Raw genomic sequence first — 21,269 nt, forward strand, 5'->3', positions numbered from 1 at the left:
TCACTGAAAGCTGTGCAAATAGGCAAGATTTTTTATTTTTATTTTTATGTATTATTTATTATGTGTTGAATCCTTTTGATTTTTTCATATGCATGTACTGATAATATAAAAAAACATATATATTAATATCAGGTCGGCTAAAAGATATTATCTCCATACAAAGTGAATGTAATATGTCATATTAATAACAAAAGAATTATTTGCTCGGATAAATGTGACTGAGTTAAAAATCTTTTACAGTGCCTATTGTATTAGTAAAACTCAAAAAATATTGCTAGGTCTGCGGAAGAAGTACACCATATTTTAGTATAGCAGCAGTCTTAATCAACCCAAAAAACAGTTGAAGCAGACTCGTCAAACGAAGTGAGCCACGTGACAAGCTTTGGTACCATTGGCCAAATTTCTGCCAAAAGTTTTAAGTTAATACAGATTGACACGTGGACCTATTTATATCACTTACCAATCTTAGCTTCTTCCTAATTAAGGTTTTGATGCACTAATGAATCTTTTATTTAAACCAAAAAAAATATAAGTAGTAGTACACGATAATGTATAACCTTATTTGTGAAGCGTCTAACAACTCATTTAGGCAATAAAAAATAAAGCGTAATCCCATATCAGGCCCTGAATTAGCGGTCTCTTTTTCTTTGTTGTTGCTTTCTGAGATGAGATTACCAAAACAAGATAAAAATGAGGTTTTTGTCGGGTCTTTTAACTTTGTTTTGTTTACTTTTTTTGTGCTATTCCAATTTCTTTTTTCCTTTCTGGTTTGTGACTTTGTGGTTAATAAGACTGATGGAAAGAGACCTATGGAATAAGAACAATACCCTGAATATGGAAATTAATGTTGGGGTTCTGTGGTCCGCAAATGAAGGATATTTATCATCATAATACATCAATCCCATAAATGAACATCCTTCACATCTTGCTTCTTCTTCTGTTTATATATTTTTGGGTATCCAATTGCTTAATATTTTCTTCTCCATCCTCTTTCCTTTTTTCTGACGAAAATCGGTTGGCAAATTCTCAATGCCTTCATTCTCTTCTAGCTGAATGTTTTTTTTTTTCCTAGGATTTTAAAGCCATCACTTCTTTTTTTCTGCTAATTATTGTCACAGCTAGGGTTTTCCAGTCATTTTTTTACCACTTTTTTGCTGAAATTCAGCTGAAAGCTTATGTTTCTGAAATAGAAATCTGATAGGGTTTTGAAGTTGTTAAGTATCTTTTTAGGTTCTTATCATATTTATCTGATTTCTTCTTCCAACAATCTTTTGCAAAAAAGTTTGAAAACTTCTGGATATATCAACTTCTTCTGGCACGGTTCTTGAGCTTAATTAGTAGCCAGCTGCCTTAATTTATTGGTAAAATTTTGGTTCTGATTCTTGGATGATTACTTTCCTTCATTTTAGTTTTAGAGTAATTAAGAGCTAGGATTTGCCTTTGACCTTATAATTTTTGTGCAGGAAATAAAAATGGTGAGAGGAAAGGTGGAAATGAAAAGAATAGAGAATTCAACAAGCAGGCAAGTGACCTTCTCAAAGAGGAGAAATGGGCTTATGAAGAAAGCATATGAGCTATCAGTTCTTTGTGATGCTGAAGTTGCTTTGATTATTTTCTCACCGAAAGGAAGACTCTACGAATTCTCCAGCTCCAAGTACGTGTAACCTTTTTTTCCCTTAAATCCTCTTATTATCATATCTTAATTTACAACCAATCAATTTAATTAATTCCGCAAATGCTAGTTTTCTTTCAAAAAGAAAGTTCACTGTGTTCAATAATGTGTACGTTTTCTTATGCTTTTGTTTGCTATTGTTAATCTGAATTTCGATGTTTGATGGAGTAAAGAGGTGTGGGCTTTATGTACTTTGGGAGTACGATGATACTGTTTTTTTATGTTGGTCTAGTCATGAACTCGTCTGCATCATTTGCTCACCATGAAAAAAAAAAAAAGATTTATTTGTTGTAACTATCATCCTTCATCATGTTATCACCTGTGATTTGCATCTTCATAGGGAAAATTGAAGACCAGACCAATATTTTTAAGGTGTGATGTTCTCTATCTTTCCTGAGAAATTGCACTTAAATTTCCATAACATTATTCTTTCAGCTCCTTCTCTACATGAATATTGTTTTTTTTTTTCGGTTGACCTTTAAAATAGTAGTATCTCTTAAGACTCAATGAACTCTGGACAAATAAGTACTACTCAGATTTTTTTTATAGTGCAAGAAGGGAAGGGAATTACAAGGTGGGAATCGTACCAACACCAATAAGATGAAAATTCAGGTAGTCAACCAACTGAGTTACTAAAATAAATGACTTACACATGATCGTACCGTGAAACATGATTTCACTTAGCGGTGCTATATAGAGTCTTTAACAATACAACATGAAGGAGTTTTATTGAACTGAAGTTCCTAGCAATGCTGAACATAGATTGTGGTTGGCTTGGAAGGTTAAGGTGCTAGCTGCAGATGTGTCTTTTTCATCATTTTATGCAACTCAAAGGTCTCACTTTATTTATTACCGTATGATGCTACAATTGTACTGCATATATTGAGGAGAGTCTCTTTCTTGGGAGTGGGTGTGGAGGTACAATTTTTGGTTGCTTTTAAATCCTTTTGAGCATATGGTACATCTAGTGTTGATTACTACTGCTATATATGCATCTTTTTATATGTTAGGTCACCGTCCACTAAAATCTCTCGAGTACCCTCATTTCTTTGGGAACTATATCCAACCAAAATCTTGTTGATTGTGTTTGAAAACCTACTGCTGGAGAATTTACCAATTAAACTCTTTATACATATAATTTTAAATCTAACACAAAATGAGAAAATAATCACAAGTTACTGAATGAGAGAAGGTGAAGACCAATAACGTTACCTTTTCCAAGAGATCTTATTAATTTTACATACTTGGGTTTGATAATTAAAGAACTTTTTTTTGGTTATACCTTGTCTCCATTAATTATTTATGTGCAAAAAGTTACATAGTTGAGTTTGGTATACCAAATTTCTTACATGATCATTAAGGTGAGACTAATCTATTTCCAAACCAAAAAACAAAATGAAATACATAATTTAAGGTGGTTCATAAATTATTTGAGTAAGTTTGGCTTGTTTGATTCTGAACAATAGAAGATTTCATCCATCCATGTTAATAAGGTCTCTAATATTTTTTGGAAGCTCAGCAAAAGAGCTGAACACCTAGATTTCTTCAAGGCTACGACTCAGATTAGCCAATCTATCAACTGGTCGATTGACTTCTCTGAAGCATTGGTTGATTTCGATCCATGTTCCTCAACTAATCTCTGAATTTCATCAATGAAACTAAGGATATTCCAGGAAATTTTCCATTCTCTCTTTATGCATTTAGCTATCAAAAGAGAATGTGTTCCCCCCAAACAGCTCTAAACTCATTGTTAGCACACTATTTGATTCCAAAATAGATGCTGCTTCAGCTATGTTACTTGTTCCAGGTCCCAAGAGGCGGGGTTGGAAGGAGGGATAGAATATGCAAAAATGAATCTCCCTCGGCTATCTCTCACCTCCATCACATGAGCCTTGATTGCAGCTACCATCACAACTGATTTTCACTGTCTGAGCCAGTGACTTTAACCACCCGACCATGATTCTTGTCTTTTGTTGAATTGTTGCTTTACAGGCTTGGCAAGTTGTGCTCCACTCTTCTCCCACCTTACCACTTTCAAATCTTCTATTAATAAAGAACAACTTATAGCAACATTGAGACCTTCATAACAAATCAATTTTAATTTTAACTAATACGTTACATTTTCTTTTCCATTCCTAGCTCCCATGAAGTAATATTTTCTTCTTCTTCTGAAAGATGAAGAAGATACTTTCATACATGAAGATTTTAGCTCATGTTTTTTCTTAAAGAATATTTAGCATAATGGTGAATATGTGTTTGCTTAAGCTTAGTCATCTTCACGATGATATTGTGAAAAAAAAAGAAGCTACTTCTAGATTCATCACATGTACATAAATTTACTTGGTTCATGCATTAGGAAATTAATTAGAATGCATGTATCATTGTGTACATGTATTTCCGAAAGGGAAAAATTTAATGACAATCAAAATTAAGATATATGTACTAGACTAGGTACCTACTAGAAGAAGTCCTGTAAGTACTTAGGCACTATAGCCATCTAGCGAAAGCAAGTTGAGTGAAGTAAAAAAAAAAAAAAAAAGCATACACCTGTCTTCAAAGAGAATTTGAGAGATTAATTAGAGTTTTTCCTCCATAAAATTTCCAACATTTGGTATGATCAGAGCCATTTATCTTTGGAGACCTATGAAGAACCAGACAAGATTTGAAAGAATGAATCTTCAAATTGAAATAAATGTGAATGATATTAACTACTATAACTATGAAGTGTAGGGCTAGACAAGCACAGTCTTGAAAAAATTGTTCAGGTGGAAATTGGAATTACCAATATTTCAAAAGTTGAAAAGCTGAGTTTTTTAAGTCCAAGGAACTACTAATATTGGATGTTGTGGGCTATAGAAGGTTTAGAAGGTTTTATTTCAAAATTCAATTATGTTGTTATTTATATTAAAGAGTCCAAGAACTTGGACATTATGACTATTGATGAACTTGCATGATCTTTACAAGTTTATGAAGAAAAATGAAACAACCCAAAACATGAAACGATCAAACAAGTTTTGCAAGCATTGAGGTTTTAAAATAGAAAGATGAAAAGTGTGGCTCGCATCAAAGAAGTTGTAGACACGGACGAGGTTAAAGAGGATTTAAGAAAGATGTTGAAACTGAGTTTCCAGAGTCACAAGACCAATTTGTGAATGTTTTCGGTGAACCATTATAGGCTGATGTATTCTTCAATGTCTCTTGGAACGATGAATCTGATTTAAAGGGGATGTTAAAAGAATAAACTACATTCATCACATGTACATGAATCTACCTGGTTCATTTATTAGGAAATTTAATTAAGAATGCATGTGTGGTTGTGTACGTATTTAGCAAATGGAAAAGTTCACAATTAAATGAAGATACATATGAATTTATCCCATTTGGGCCATTGTGGCCAAAATTGTGTGGCCAAAACACCTTTTTCATTAATTAGATGCATGCTAGAAGATGTCCTATAAATACTTGGGCACTATAGCTATTTATGAAAGCGGGTTGAGTGAAGTAAATAAGAATCATTTCCTCAATTGTCTTCAAAAGAAAATTTGAGAGATTGAAAGTGTATCCTCCACAAAATTTCCAACAAATACATACACATAACTAGTTGTAGTAGCTACTCAGGCACACTTAATGATCTTTTATTTCTTTTTTTTTTTTTTTTTACCAAGACAATTCTATTTATGAGTGTGAATCAAGTGAAGTGGTTGTAGATGTATTTTATATCAATGGATTCAGCACCATCAATACAACATATTTGTGAGGTAGAGTATTTTTGTAGGTGTGTATATTCAAGGAGCATTTGATCTTCATTGGCAAGATTAGTTGTATGATTTTTTCCTGGTTTTCTCTTAGAAATCATTATTGTGTATGGGATTCTTAGGTTTGGGAATTCCATTTTGTGTTCCAAGAGGTTTGTTGTTGACTTTAGTTACCTTTACCTAAAAAAAAAAAGAAGGTTTGTTGTTGACTTAGCTGGCTTGTGATTGGTCGTTTAGTTCCTGGTTTACTTGGGTGGTCTACAATGCAATGCCAATCCAGACCACTCAAGTATACTATAAGTCTATAAGCATACACTAAACAAGAACGCATAAACCCTGAATCGTCAGGTAAAAAAGCAATAAACACTCTCAGCAAAGTGCCATCAACCTTCTTCATAGCTCACAAAAAATCTAGGAACAACCCTTATTTAGCTTTTATTTTTTGGTCCTATTGTAGTTCAATAGCTGCTATATGTGGTTGTTAGTTGTAACTCGTCCTATTCCTAGAAACTAAAAGCATGTGGACTTGGCAGGAAAGAGATTGTGTCCTGGTAATTTCACGAATGATTCTTTAACTTTTATTGTATTAAAATTAATAAACTTTTAGTTGCAAAAGTCATTCAAGATAACTTTGCCTAAACATAAAAACTTTGTAACAAGAAAAGCCACTCAATTTTGCGTTAGCATCATATAACGTTCCGTGTTGAATTTTCCAAAAATAATATTTTTTGAAGGATTCGACCGGGTGGGGCGGCATAATTGGATGATCCGAGCAACATGGATAGAAATAGTGTTATGTCCTCTATCAACATGTTTTCTTTGTTTCCTCCTAGTGACCTTCACGATATTTAGGTATGGGAAGGTGACTGTTTATTACAAAAATAATTTAGTAACTCTATGTGCAGTAGAGTGAAATATGAGTAAGCATTCATGAAATTAGCCTCAGATATGTCTTTTATCTTTTTTAATCATGAAATACCGTCTTTGTTAGTTCTCCTAATTTATGACATGCTGAAATGTCAAAGATAATCTAATGAGATTTTATAGTGTCTCCATCTACCGCTACAAAAGCACCTACCTAGTTCTTCAAAGTGCAATTTTGTTGTGGTGAAAGCCTTACAATTAATATGTCAAATATTTGGGGTGATTCAGCATGCAGAAGACAATTGAGAGATATCGTGAACGTGCAAAAGAAACAGCGACGGTGGACAACAACATTGAACTCGAGCACCACATAGAGGTCAGCGTTCTTTTAAATTAACCGAGTCAACATGAATTACTTCCAGGGTTTAGTTAACATGAATTACTTCCAGGGTTTTCTCTTATGTGTAAGCCTGTCAACTGGTTTAGTTAACATGAATTACTTCCAGGGTTTTCTCTTACGTGTAAGCCTGTCAACTGGTTTGACCGGAACCGGACCGGTAACCGGTTATAAAACCGGCCGGTCCAGTCTAAAAATCGGAACCGGCCACCGGTTTCAAACTGGAAACCGGAACCGGACCGGTCCAAACGTTAGAAAACCCTTTTTTTTTTTTTTTTTGTATAGTATATATATATATATATATATATTATAGTATTTATTAGTATATTGTAGGTATATTTACATATGTTATATAAGTTTATAAGTAAAGTTTATATATTTACTGATTAACAGCATATACGTGTATATATATTAAGTTATATGCTTAAGTTATACTACCTATACCTAAAATATACTAAGAATATACTCATATATATCAATATACTTAGGTTATATAACTTATATATATATGTTTAAGTTATATATATAACATTTTTTTGTTTTTTGTATATATATATATATATATATATTAAGTATTGTATATATATATATATATATATATATATATATATATATATTGTGTGTATATATATATACGTGTATATATATTAAGTTATATGCTTAAGTTATACTATATACCTAAAATATATATACTATATATATATATATATATATATATATATATATATATATATATATATATATATATATATCAATATACTTAGGTTATATAAGTATATATATATGTTTAAGTTATATATATACTATATATACTTATAAGTTATATATATATATATATATACTAGTATAAGTTATATATATATATGTTTAAGTTATATGTATATATATGCTTATATATTTAAGTTATATGTATTATAACTTAAGTCATTTATAGTTAAGTTTTTTCTAAGTTTATAAATTCCTATTTTATAAATTAAGTATATTTATATTATAAGTATATTCTTAGTATATTTTAGTTATTTTTCAAGTATATAACTTTCTAGTTTTTAATTTAAGTAGATGTATATTATAAGTATATTCTTAGTATATTTTAGGTATATTCCTAACTTAATATAAGTAAAAATATGAACACAAGTAAATAGAAGAAAGCTCAATGAGCCATATATTTTATTCATTCATGGATAACATTTATTTGCAAGTTGTAGTTTTTTTTAACTTGCAAATAATACATGAGTTGCAAAGAAATAGTAGAATAATAAAATCAAAAAGTGTCAATCATTTGGCTAATATCCGCCATATCATATTCGGCCATGGAGATATCTTCAAAGTCTTCATATTGGTCCACTCCACTTGCTATCAAATCTTCAATCTCTTCCTCTTCGCCTTCCACCGCTTCTAAGTTTTGGTTGCGTCGCTCCGATCTAATCCAATCGTGAATGCACACTAGTACTTGCAAGCTAAATCCGGATAATGAGTGTCTATGGTCTCCAATTTGTTGTCTTCCTTGGCTAAATGCACTTTCCGAAGCCACGGTTGATATTTGAACCGTAAGGATATCTCGAGCCATTCTTGAAAGTATCGGATGACTCGCCTTGTATTTCTTCCACTATGCTAAGACGTCCAAATCATCTAGTTGGTTGATATCCACATTTTGCTGCATCAAATAAAGGTGATATTCATCAAAGTTTGCATTATAAGAAGGAGTTGGATGTGAATGTAAAACTTTTAAATGCGACAAACCCGACAAGCCCTTTTTGCTACTTTGAGAAGTAGTAGGGCGTGGAGCAACGGGTGTAGCATTTTCTTCCAAATTAGAATAATGACTAAAAACTTTTCTAAACTCGGCATCAATAGCGAGCTCGGCTTCAGTTAAAGATGGTTCAACTTCCTCTTCAACTTCTAAAAAGGTATAAATTTGATTAACCAATGCTCTAGTATAAGACATTTTTAAACAAGGATTTAAAAGAGAACCCAATATAAATAAAGTTGGGATGGAAAAAAATACTTCTTAAATTTTGTTGTCATATTAAAAATAGCCGCTTGATAACCGGATTTATTTTTATACTCTTGTAAAACTCTAGCTATTTCCGCTAAGTAGGCTAAAATTTAGTTACCGTGGGATAGAATTGTCTAGAAAAGGCAAGAGTTGCATTATAAAATTTTTGTAAGAGTTCAACACATTCCTTAACATCTTCCCAATCGGTAATATTTAACCAATCATCACTATTTGTATTAAAATGGTTGTGAACTTGTTGTATGGGAATCCTATAATCATATGCTTGTTGTAACATAATGTAAGTGTAGTTCCACCTAGTGTCAACTTTTACTTGAATTTTCCTAGGTCTAAGGCATTTTCCACACAAGAATTCTTAAAATCTCTCAGTTTTGCCCTATTAGCATTACAAAAAAGAAACGCAACCGCATTTCTAACTTTTTGAATAGAATCTTCAAAACACTCAAGACCATCTTTAACAATCAAGTTTAAAATGTGACAACTACATCTCACATGAAAAATATTTTTTAGCGGAGGGTTTAATTCCCTTTTTAAAAGACCAATCACCTTTGTATTATTAGAAGCATTATCTAAAGCAATACAAAGTGTTTTTCTATACAACAACAACAACAAAATCTTAAATAGAATCCCAATCGCTAAAATTTTTCCATGTGACCCTTTCCCCCATCATTGAAAGGTAAAGCGGTTGTTTCTCAAGAGAGGAAAACAAGAGGAAAACAAGACAAAAGGTCGGATTTTTTATAAAAAAAACAATATGAAAACGAGGAATAACAAAAGCGAGGAAGTCATGGTAGAAAGGAGCATTAACTACCATAGATAAATAAGATAATCAAAGTACAAAGGCCCAACAAATATAACAAAGTATTTTTCTATAAATGTTAAAAAATCTCATAATAGTAGACATTAAATCCGCTAAAAAATTTTCATCGTGACGACCTTTCCCTTCATCATATAAAAAAGCTATAATTCTTTTTTGCATCACCCAATTATCATTAACCCAATGACATGTAATAGCAAAAAAATCTAACTTGTTAAGACTAAGACCCAAATCAGCGGTAAGAGAAACATTACAATTTAAAGAATTAAATACATGGCGCAAATAAAATTTATATTTTTTATACAAATCTATAACATCCGCTCTACAAGTACTTCTAGGAATACCCTCAAATAACGGATTATAACAACGTTGAATATAAGTAACAAACCCCAAACCCGAAGGAAAGGAAAATGGTAGAGCATCAAAAGCAACCATTTTAGCTATTTCTACACGCTCTTTTTTCTTATCATACTTAAAAATTTTACCAGTTCGTGGGTCTTTCGTTATTTGAATACCCCCCACATTTGAACCCGCTTGCTCTCCCCAAACATCCATATGTTTAGCTCTCATATGATTATTTAGTGTACCCGTTCCACCATCGTTATTAGTTTGTTGCCTAAAAGCAAATACTTGTCCACATATTACATTTAGTTGTTTTGTCTTTCCTTATTCTTAGTCATAAATTTTCAAATTTTAGCGGTTGGCTTACGAGTTCTTGGCGGTTTGTCTTGTGTATGTGATTGTGCAGGACCTGTATCTCTTATGGGATTTTCGGGGGCTTGTGTTTCATCATCATCATCATCATCATCAATTTCATTAAAAGTGTCGGTATAATGTTGTTGCATTGCCTCATGATCTAAAAGTGGATTATTTCCACCAACATCAATATCTAAATTAGGTGTTTCGTTCACAAATGTTTCCTCATTAAACCCACCCATAACAATACCACTACTACCGGCACCACGTCTAAATCTCTTCGCCATTATTAAATAGAATTAATTTAAATCACACTCAAATAAATCATAAGAAAATAAATTGCAACAAATTAAATTGCGTAAATTAAATAGCGAAAAATAAAGATAGAGTTGGAACGAAGGTACCAAATTGCCGGACTAATTTCCAACAAAGTGAAGGCTAGAATTGCAAATCCACCAAAGCTACTTTGGATTGTTGCAAAATCACCAACTCCACCAACAATATTATAATTGCAAAATTAATAATTGAAACTAGAATAAAACTTTAATATTTAATTGAGAGAAATTTAAAGTTGCTAATTGTTGCAAAGTAACTATAATTGAGAGAAAGAGAAGAGTGAATTGGTGTGGATTAAAATGGAAATGGAGATAGGGGTGGGGGATGGGTTAAAGTGTTAAAAAAAAAGTTTGGGGGGGGGGGGGGGGGGGGGGGGGGGGTTGCGGGGGCCAAAAGGGGAGTTTGGAACCGTTTGCCAATGGCCATTTTTACAAATAGACCGTTGGCCAACGGTCCAGCCCATATACCCAACGGCTACATTTAAAAAATATATATTAATTTTGACTGGTTTAACCGGTCCGGTTCCGGTCCCAAAAAATCGAAACCGGACCGGTATGTTTTAAAAGGTCAATCGGAACCGGTAAACCGGTTTCGGTTCCGATTTCGATTTTACCGGTCCGGTTACCGGTTTGAACCGGTTAAAGCAAATCGGTTGCCAGGCTTACTTATGTGAATCAAGCAATTACTTTTTTTTTTTTTTTAGCAAATCTAGGAAAGGTGCCTAGGTTTAGTTTTTTTTATCATTTGCATCACTCCGCCTGGAATTATTTTTTCATCGGACATCACATATGTATCCTCAAGTGTAATATTTATGAGATACCATATGAAAGAATGAATATCATGCACATAATAAGCAATAAATTAAAGTAAGGCTCACTCCTAGCTTTTTTTCATCCTTAAACGAGTATTATGGAGTGATGAGAACACATAATCAACAAATACGACATGCATATAAAGTAAAAGCATAAAATAGGAGATTTCATATCTCACATCGCGATTCACATCAATCAATCTAAGCTATCAGCTAATGCTCATATGTTTTGAAATTCAGACAATGAAAGTAAACAATTCAATTACTACATACATTGCAAGAACATGACACTAATACCCAATACAAGTGCTCGTCACCTCACAAGTATAAGACCCCCTTTATTCCCCATTGCTCCCCCTTTATTAGACAATTTTTGCCAACCACACGCTTTAACCAACTTGCCTAATTTGTAGTCTGAAGCTTATGATAAAAGCCTTGCCCTTTCATAAAGCTTCTGAATGATCCCAATCTGTTCAAATACGGATTCTACATTAGCATAAGAGTCCTTAGACACCCATATTGCTATATTAAGCTTTCGAACCAAAAAGCACCCAAAAAGTTTATCCCAATCCCCGGAAGGCAAAACTGTAAATTCGCCCCGTAATTGGTATACCCATAGTCTATGGAGTCTAAATCCAGAAAATGACTCAAATCCGACTTCAATTCGACATCCAATTTGAAGATTTACATATTCTTTTACTTAGGGCTTTAAAATCCCAATTCCACAATCTAATACATGATTAGAAAGGCCAAAATCCGGAAGATTACAAGATAAAATAGTAAAAGAGAGGTTAAATTCTCACCTCCGAGACGAAATCTCAAAAACCCCTTAAAAATCTCCCAAAATCGAGGTCTCTAGCTCTTAAATTCGTGGTTTGAACAATGGAAATGAATTGGGGAAAAATGAAGTATGAGTCTGTCGAGTGATCTCGCAGGCGTGGCCCAAATTCCGCTTCTACGGTAAGAATCTCGCAGGTGCGAGAACCACTTAACCTTCTCAGGCTCGCAGATGCGGACATATGTCACTTTTGTGACCTTTCTTGCGCGGGTACGACCCCCTCCCCCTTAACCCCACTTCGCACCTGCAACCAGACTCTCGCAAGTGCGGCTCCCCAGAAGTCCGCAGGTGCGGTCATACCAGAACTTGTTAAAATCAGAAATCTTCGAAGTTCCCGATTAATAGTTTTAACCCTCGGAACTCATTTGGAACCCCCCCCCCCCCAAAGACACAAACCAAATATGCATTTTAGTCATAAAACATTCTACAAACCTGCTCGCGCACTCAAAACACCCAAACGAGACATCTTGACCCGATGTTGACTGTGGTCAACTCCAAATCATCTTAAAAACTAGTTTCTCAACCAAGAATCCAAAACACACTCGAGCCCCCTGGAATTGTCATAATTGTGATGAATTAAGTTTAAGTATTATAGAAGTCATTTAAGTCCCCTAAGTCTAGTTATGTGTCTTTTAGAAGTTTGCTTATACGTCCTTAAGTTAGTTATTAAATAATTGCAGTATAGTCCTCAATTCAGTTAAGAATGGAACCCATTGCCAGGTGTATTTTCTTTATATCCGTTGTATTCTGTACTGAAAGGAATCAATTAAGAAAATATTCACCCAAATCTTCTCTTCTCTCTTTCTTCTCCCTTTCCTCTAACTTTCTGCAAATTGTAACAAAGAATTTACAATAATCTCTTCTCTTGTTACAAATGGTATCAGAGCAAACCGATCCAGCACCTCACCGGAGTACGATGACACCACCGAAGTTACAAGGAATACAAGATGAAATAAGTATTGTTCTTGACCAACTAGCTGTGTTCATCATTGATATAGGAAAAAGGTTGGAATCGATGGAGACTACCTAAACCCAGTTTCAATCACAGCTAAACGAGAGCCGCGAAACGAACAAAAAGCTAGAAATGAAACTCACTAACATGAATTTGACAGCTCCGGTGAGTTCAACCTCGATTCCTCCGATAATAGCAACCGGGATCACTGCAAACACACCTACATACGCAACTTCTGAAAGTACTCCCACAATATCGACGATGTATGAAGCTGGTCAACAATCAGGTAGCAAAACCCCCATTAGTGTTTCTCATGCTTTGTTTACTTCGTCAACTTTCAATAGTGGTAGGAGATTTACTTTTCCACCAAAGACCTGTGTTTTCTAGTCCACCTATTTTCAGAAACCACAATTACTCAGCTTCCCAATACTCGACTCCAATTTTACCCACTCCTACTGCTCACAACACTGAAAATGCAAGCAACCAAAGAACCCTCAAACTAAAAATTAACTTCCCAAAATTTGATGGAAACAATCCTAGAAGTTGGTTACGCAAATGTCAAAAATTCTTTAAACTGTATAACATATCTGAGCAAGAAAAACTTAGCTATGCATTTGTACATATTGGGGAAAGGGCAGATGTTTGGTTTGATAGCTACATAGTCAATCATAGAGGAGTAATGACATGGGCTAGGTTCTGTACTTAAGTTTGTAGGAGATTTGGGAATCTCAGACCCCAAGATATTGTGCATACACCTTTTGTCCCTCAAAGATCTCCACAAAAGACACACACACAAGACCCTTAACCATCACCTACCCCAGAAACAACCAACCCAACAACACTAGAAATCCTGTTGCTTCTCATAATCCACAACCTTTGAGAATAACCTACCCTAACCAAAGAGCACCAACCAGAGCCCCATTCAAACCAAACAACCTACCACTAAATCTAGAAGCACTGAGAGAACAAGGAAAAGTATTTTTCTGGACACAAAAGCAGTACATGCTCTTGAAGGTGTAGAAGTGGAGGAGGAACCAGAACAATAAGAGGAATTCTTAGATGTGGGCAAACATTGAAGGAACTAGTCGAGGAACAAGCAGAGACATCTATGAATGCTTTGTTGGGGTTAAACAACTCTAATGGGAAGATATCAACTATTAAAATCCTTGGTTATGCATAAAAAGTTCTCATGACAGTACTGATTGACAGTGGATCAACTTATTGTTTTGTTGATCCACACATTGTGAAAATGTTAAAACTGCCCATACAACTAATGAGGAAACCAATGAGAGCGGTGGTGGCAAATAGTCAAGTCATGACTTGTCACCTTGAGAGTCCTTCCTTTGGATGGAAGATGCAGAATGAGCAATTCCACTTCAAGTTGAGATTAATAAGGGTTGGAGGGTGTAATATAATTTTGGGTATGGATTGGATTGATATGGTAGCACCAGTCATATTACACACTAGACCTCATAGTTTGAGCTTTATGTGTGATGGAAAAATGATCACCCTGTATGGTGAAGCTGATGACACAAGAGTGACCATAGTCAATACTGAAGAACTTAGAAGAATGTTGCAATGTGGTACTTGTGAAATAGTAGTTGTATTAGCAATGGTGACTACTGAGGTGGCAGTTAAAAAGGAACATAAAATGCACCCCCATATTGAGAAGCTGCTGAAAGCATACAGTGATATTTTACAAGAACCCACTGAGTTACCACCAAAAAGAGAATGTGATCATATGATTAATCTAGTACCAGGGGCTTAACCTTTCAATTTGAGACCTTATAGGTACTCTTATGAGCAGAAGAATGCAATTGAAGCAATCATTGCTGATATGATCAAGGTAGCAACTGTAGTGCCTAGTCAATCTCCATTTGCTTCACCAAAGACTGTTAGTAAGAAAAAAGGACTCAACATGAAGATTATGTGTAGATTATAGAAGATTAAATGGTCTCACTGTGAAGAACAAGTACCCAATGCCTATGATTGATGACTTACTAGATGAACTATTTGGTGCCAATGTGTTTTCTAAGGTGGATCTCAGGGCTGGTTATCATCAAGTGAGGATGAAGGATGGTGACGAACATAAAACAACATTCACTATGGCTTATGAGAGTTCAGGGTGATGCCATTTGGATTAACAAATGCACCAGCAACATTTCAGTCATTAATGAATTTTGTATTCAAAGAACAGCTCAGAAAGTTTATACTGGTATTTTTTATGACATCTTAATATACAGCAAGACCATGGAGGATCACATAATGCATTTGGATATTGTCCCACAACTTCTAAAAGATAACAATCTGTTTGCCAAACAAAGTAAATGTGAGTTTGGGCAGTCACAAATTGAGTACTTAGGACACATAATTTCTGGAGAAGTTGTCAATACTGACCAAGGAAAAGTAGCTGCAATGATTGAATGGCCTCATCCTAAGAATATTAAAGAGTTAAGAGGTTTCTTGGGGTTAACTGGTTACTACAGTAAGTTTGTAAAAGGGTATGCTCGGATAAGCAAAACACTGAAAAACTTATTGAAAAAATGGGCATTTGACTGGAACTCTGAAGCTTAAGTTGGCCTTCAATCAACTGAAAATTGCTATGACCAGCAAACCTGTACTTGCTTTACCTGATTTTACCAAAACATTTGTGCTTAAGGTTGATGCTTGTAATACAGGCATTGGTGCTGTACTGATGCAAGACAATAGACCATTAACCTTCATGAGTCAAAAGTCTAAGCAAAAGACATCAGGGCATGTCTACTTATGAAAAAGGAACTGATTGTATTGCTTCAAACAGTTGATAAGTGGAGGCATTACCTTCACCCCCATCATTTCATTATGAAGACTGATCACTTCAGCTTGAAGTTTTTACAAGAGCAAAGAATTACTACTTCACTGCAACATAAAGGGTTAACAAAACTGATGGGGTTGAATTTTGAGATCCAGTAAAAGAAAGGTGTGAATAATGTTGTAGCTGATACATTGTCAAGAAAAGTTGATCAACAAGTTGTTTGCAATACTACACAGTGTTTGGTTAATTCTCAATTACAACCCAAGTGGATTGAGGAAATAGTTGACAGTTACTATGGTGACCAAGAAGCACTACAAGCTATCACCACACTAAGTAGTACATCTGATCCTGGAATGGATATATCCTTGCAACAAGGGATACTGAGGTACAAAAGAAAAGCATGGATCGGCAAGAATGGTTCACTAAGACAACAATTAATTCTAAGTATTCACAACTCAGGCCTTGGATGTCATTCAGGAGTTTGGGCCACCTATCAAAGGTTAAAAGTAGTATTCTATTGGCCTGCTATGATAGAACAATCAAGGTGATTGTGCAAGAGTGTGATGTCTGCCAAAAATGCAAAGATGAGCAGGTTGCCTATCCAGGTTTACTTCAACCTTTTCCCATTCCTAAAGGAGTTTGGGAACATATATCCATGGACTTTATTGAAAGTCTACCTAAATCTGAAGGTAAAGATATTGTGCTGGTAGTAATAGATAGATTTAGTAAATATGCTCATTTTATTGCTATATCTTATCCATTTACTGCATCTCAAGTGGCAAGAGTGTTTCTGGATAATATCTATAAGTTGCATGGTTTACCAAAAAGCATTGCATCTGATAGATACAAAATATTCATCAGCAGCTTTTGGAAAGAATTGTTCAAACTTCTACAAGTTCAACTGCTCTATAGCTCTGCATATCACCCACAAACTGATGGGCAGACTGAAAGACTCAATAGGTGTTTAGAAAATTACTTAAGATGCATAACAAGTCATAAACCCAAAGAGTGGAATAAGTGGTTAGCACTAGCTGAATTCTGGTACAATAGTAACTATCACACTGCTTTGAAAATGACCCTCTTCAAGGTGTTATATGGTTATGAACCTCCTCAACTGTCTTTTGAATTGGTTGCTTAGTCCAAGGTGGATGTTGTGGATCAAATACTCAAGCAGAGACAGATTATGGTCAAGGTGTTAAAAGAAAATATGTCCAAAGCTCAGAATAGAATGAAGGTTAATGCTGATAAAGGAAGAACAGAAAGGAAGTTTGAGGAAGGAGATTGGGTGTTTCTTAAATTACAACCATATAGATAGACTTCAATTGCTGTAAGGAAGAGTCTTAAGCTGACATCTAAGTTTTATGGTCCATATCAAGTCATACAAAAGATTGGACCAGTGGCTTACAAATTGGCATTACTTGCTACTTCCATGATTCATCCTGTGTTTCACATTTCACAACTCAAAAAGAAGGTGGGAGCTGATGTTACACCAATTTTGGATCCTCCTCTATGTGCAGCAGATGGACAGCCACTAGTAGAACCTGTAGCTATACTGGACAAAAGGATGATCAAGAAAGGAAACAAAGCAATGACTCAAATTCTGGTGCAATAGGCAAACTTATTACCAGGAGAAGCTACTTGGGAGGATTTTCAGTTCATACAATCACAGTTTTCGAATTTTAAGGCTAACTAAGTCTTGTCCTGCAGGAGTAGTTTTGTTTGAAGAGGAATGGAATGTCACAATTGGGTAATTGTGATGAATTTAGTTTAAATATTAAATAAGTCATTTAAATCCCCTAAGTTTAGTTATGTGTCTTTTAGTAATTTGCTTATAGGTCCTTAAGTTAGTTATTAAATAATTGCAATATAGTCCTCAATTCAGTTAAGAATGAGACGCAATGTCAGCTGTATTTTCTTTATATCCGTTGCATTCTGTATTGAAAGGAATCAATTAAGAAAATATTCAGCCAAATCTTCTCCTCTTTCTTCTCCCTTTCCTCTAACTTTCTGCAAATTGTAATAAGAGAATAATCTCTTCTCTTGTTACTAGAATCCATCACGACTATACTAAGTCATAAATCATGTTCTTGATCTAACAAAACTGTCCAAACTCACATACCGGTTCGTTAGCCCCAGATGTTGACTTCCATTTCTTAACTTAAGGATTTCCATAATTTGCTATTTCTTCTCCGATACTCATCCGATTGTCTTGGGAATCGCGCCACCCATCTCCACAAGTAAATACATCATTCTAAAGCTACTGGAGGGATCATCTTAAAAAAAAGGATAAAATCTCAGTACGAACTAACTGATCGTTACACAATAACGATAAAGAATCTATTTCACAAATGTAAGAAACTCCCAAAAATATTTTTGAAATAATTCTTTAATCATGTAATTTAATATTGAGGTTTAAGATTATCAATCCAATCTAAATGCGTTAAGATTGTAACTTTGATGTTGAATATAGCCCCAATTCAATTGGGGTTAAGAGAGGAACCTTTGCTAATAAAGTTGGAATATTTTTCTCTCCCTGTGTCGCTTCCCCGTATAGCTAAACATGGTGCATGGTGCATTAGATCTCCTAAAGCACTCAAATCACCCAAATCAAGTCTTAGGACTTTACTCATTGATCTACATGGTGCGTCACACGTTCCAAAGCACCCAAACCAAGCCTTATGACTGTACTTTACTCGGTACTACACATGGTGCATCACACCTCCCAAAGCTCTCACCGAGCTTTCGGACTTTACGTTACTTGGTGCATTGGACCTCCCAAATCACTCAAACCAAGCGTCAAATCTTTTGTGTCTAGGGTTCTGGACGCTTCATTCAACGTAGGTACTCTGAATTTCTCGTGGAAAATTTTATTGGCACGTAGTTGCTAGGGCAGAAACTAATGGGGAAAGTGTCACGCCCCGAACCATGGCCTGGGCGTAACACGGCACTCGGTGCCTTGCTGCATGTGACCGAGCGAACCACATGGCTTGCTGAATCATCATGAGGCATAACATGAGCGGAATATAACGTGAATGTATGATGAGCCTTTATAAAACGTAATAAGTCATAATACTTAATAAAAATACTTGTTTAAACATGAGTACGGATATAACATGAATGAGCCAAAATGGCTATACGACTCCGAAAGTCTGACATAACATAACTGACTTGTCTAGTCTATGAAACCTCTACCATGAGTCTGACTGGAAAACATACTTACTGGGGACAAGGCCCCCGGCGATACCTTAGATGCATAACTAACCATAAAACAAAAAGTTGACCAAACCCGAATGAGATGGGGCTCACCAATAAGCCGATACGAATCGCCGTCCTACGGAGCAAATGTGTCGTCCGTAAATCGATACTGCATCGTGAAATGCGAGCTCCCCGGCAATAGGAAGGGGACGTCGGCCACATTGAATGTCTCGGTATGTAAAGCAACTTAATGAAATAACATGGGACATAAAGTAATAAAGATAAGAACTGAACGTGAAACTGAAACCTGGTTATGAGCATGAGCAAGAACATGAATACATATATAATATAAAGCATGAGTAAAAATATCATTAGTAGGGAGAGCAATAACTTATAACCGATCCGTAGTGCTTGCGTCCCGCGGAAATAGAACACTCGATCCTTGCCGGGGAACATGAGATTTAATAAAATATGAAAGGATCCGGTCATTATGAGAGATCGTCCGGGACATGGGTGGAGCGATCCTCATCCTACGGTGGCTACGTAGTTTCGGGGCTATACAAGCCTTCCTCGGTAATTAAAGTAACTCCCAAAAACTTGAACATCTAAAATAAGTGGCACTTGCTGCCTATGGTTTTCATGAATATAACTTGCTTGTACACGGATATCATGAATTATAGCTTGCTTGCATGAACTTGTAAAACATGTATAGTATTTTCTTGAAAATAGCATAATATATCATAAACTAGCATGCATGAACCCATGGAATGAGATATATGGGCTTTCATGGATTACAGACAGATTCTTAATAATCATAAAGAAATATTAAGAACTCAATGACGGAATTATAACAATTCATACATAATATAATCATGGGCATGGACCTAGGATTATCATGAACATGGTATAGAAACCCTAGTTTTCGTAAAAAATCATAATTTATGGATTATGAGGCGTGGGGAAGAACAATGTTGTTCCCACACATAGATAGTAACTCTACATACCTTAATCGCTCCAAAACTTGAAGAAAAGTCTGAATCTTTGAAGAAGAATTCCAAAAGCTTTGAATTTGGAAACCTTGAGAGGATTTTCACTGATTTTCGTAGCTACTGTTCGTGGCTCAAAGGGTACTGCTCCGGACCTCCAAATCCAATCTCGACCGTTCATATTTTATACTTACATGTTATGAACACTCAGTTAAAATTTGGGCTTGATCCAACGGTTAAATTATCGGAAAACACTAAATTAATATGCCTGGTCGGAATGAAACTCAACAAAAAAATACTAGAGTTTTCTCCAACTTTTTACAACCCTTGATTTTTATAGGGTAACGGGATGGATGGATTTATTCTAGTCTTTATAAATGATAAATCTTGTAAAATACAAAGGTTCTTGATTAAAATATTTACCTTGGAGGAAACCTTAGGAAACTAGATTGCCAAACCAAATTCTCGAAGGTTTCTTGATTTTTCTTGATTGCAAGAATGAGTTTCTTGCAAGATTGAAGTGTCTAGGTTCTTTAGGGATGGAGGTAGAGAGAAAAAGAATAGTCTGTTAGGGTTTATAATAGTGTTAGGGACGTTTTTATTTCATACAATAATAAAATAAGGAGTCCCAATTCGAGTAGGAAAAGGCTAAAGACGTAACCCAAAATCCGAAAATTCTGCTCCAACCAAAGGATAGTAAAACAGGCATAACTCTTAGGACAGAGCTCCGTTTGAGCTCCATAAGATACCGTTGGAAAGCTATTCCAAAGGGCTACAACTTTCATGTTTTAAGTTTTCTCAAATTAGCAACTAATCAATGAGTTACGGGTGCCCCAATTAAGTGGTCAACCAACCACTTTCGTAATACGTACAAACTTTCGAATTTTTCTCTAAAACTCTAACGTTACGAGCTTAGCATGAGTTCTAAGATACGAGGTGTTACAGAAAGAACATCGCTGCCCCTTGAAAGTAAAATAATTACCCGCCCATACCCCTCTTACTTTATGACCCAATAACTATTTACCTGAAATGCCCCCAAAATTATGACACCAACATGGTATATAAATATACTGAGATGGTATCATGTTCACTTATTCAAGAGACACATTTTTCTCAAGAAAACCTCCATGATATCATAATCT

At 35.0% G+C, this 21,269-nt stretch overlaps 1 protein-coding gene across 2 annotated transcripts; it reads left to right on the forward strand.

Annotated features, from left to right (window-relative positions):
* The first annotated feature begins 544 nt into the window (after window positions 1-544).
* On the forward strand, window positions 545-15,415 carry LOC132056620 (MADS-box protein AGL42-like). Of its 2 annotated transcripts, none has more exons than XM_059448899.1 (4): window positions 545-695; window positions 1,464-1,654; window positions 6,580-6,667; window positions 15,189-15,415. In XM_059448899.1, the coding sequence occupies exons 1-4, from the start codon at window positions 666-668 to the stop codon at window positions 15,279-15,281; spliced, it is 402 nt and encodes a 133-aa protein (XP_059304882.1). In that variant the 5' UTR covers window positions 545-665; the 3' UTR covers window positions 15,282-15,415. The 2 variants fall into 2 exon arrangements, with proteins under 2 accessions (XP_059304882.1, XP_059304883.1); XM_059448900.1 differs by lacking the exon at window positions 545-695 and adding an exon at window positions 738-1,361 and having other exon boundaries at window positions 15,189-15,409.
* Window positions 15,416-21,269: the final 5,854 nt, after the last annotated feature.

This window comes from Lycium ferocissimum, chromosome 5, assembly GCF_029784015.1.
Source record: "Lycium ferocissimum isolate CSIRO_LF1 chromosome 5, AGI_CSIRO_Lferr_CH_V1, whole genome shotgun sequence".
Lineage (NCBI taxonomy): Eukaryota > Viridiplantae > Streptophyta > Magnoliopsida > Solanales > Solanaceae > Lycium > Lycium ferocissimum.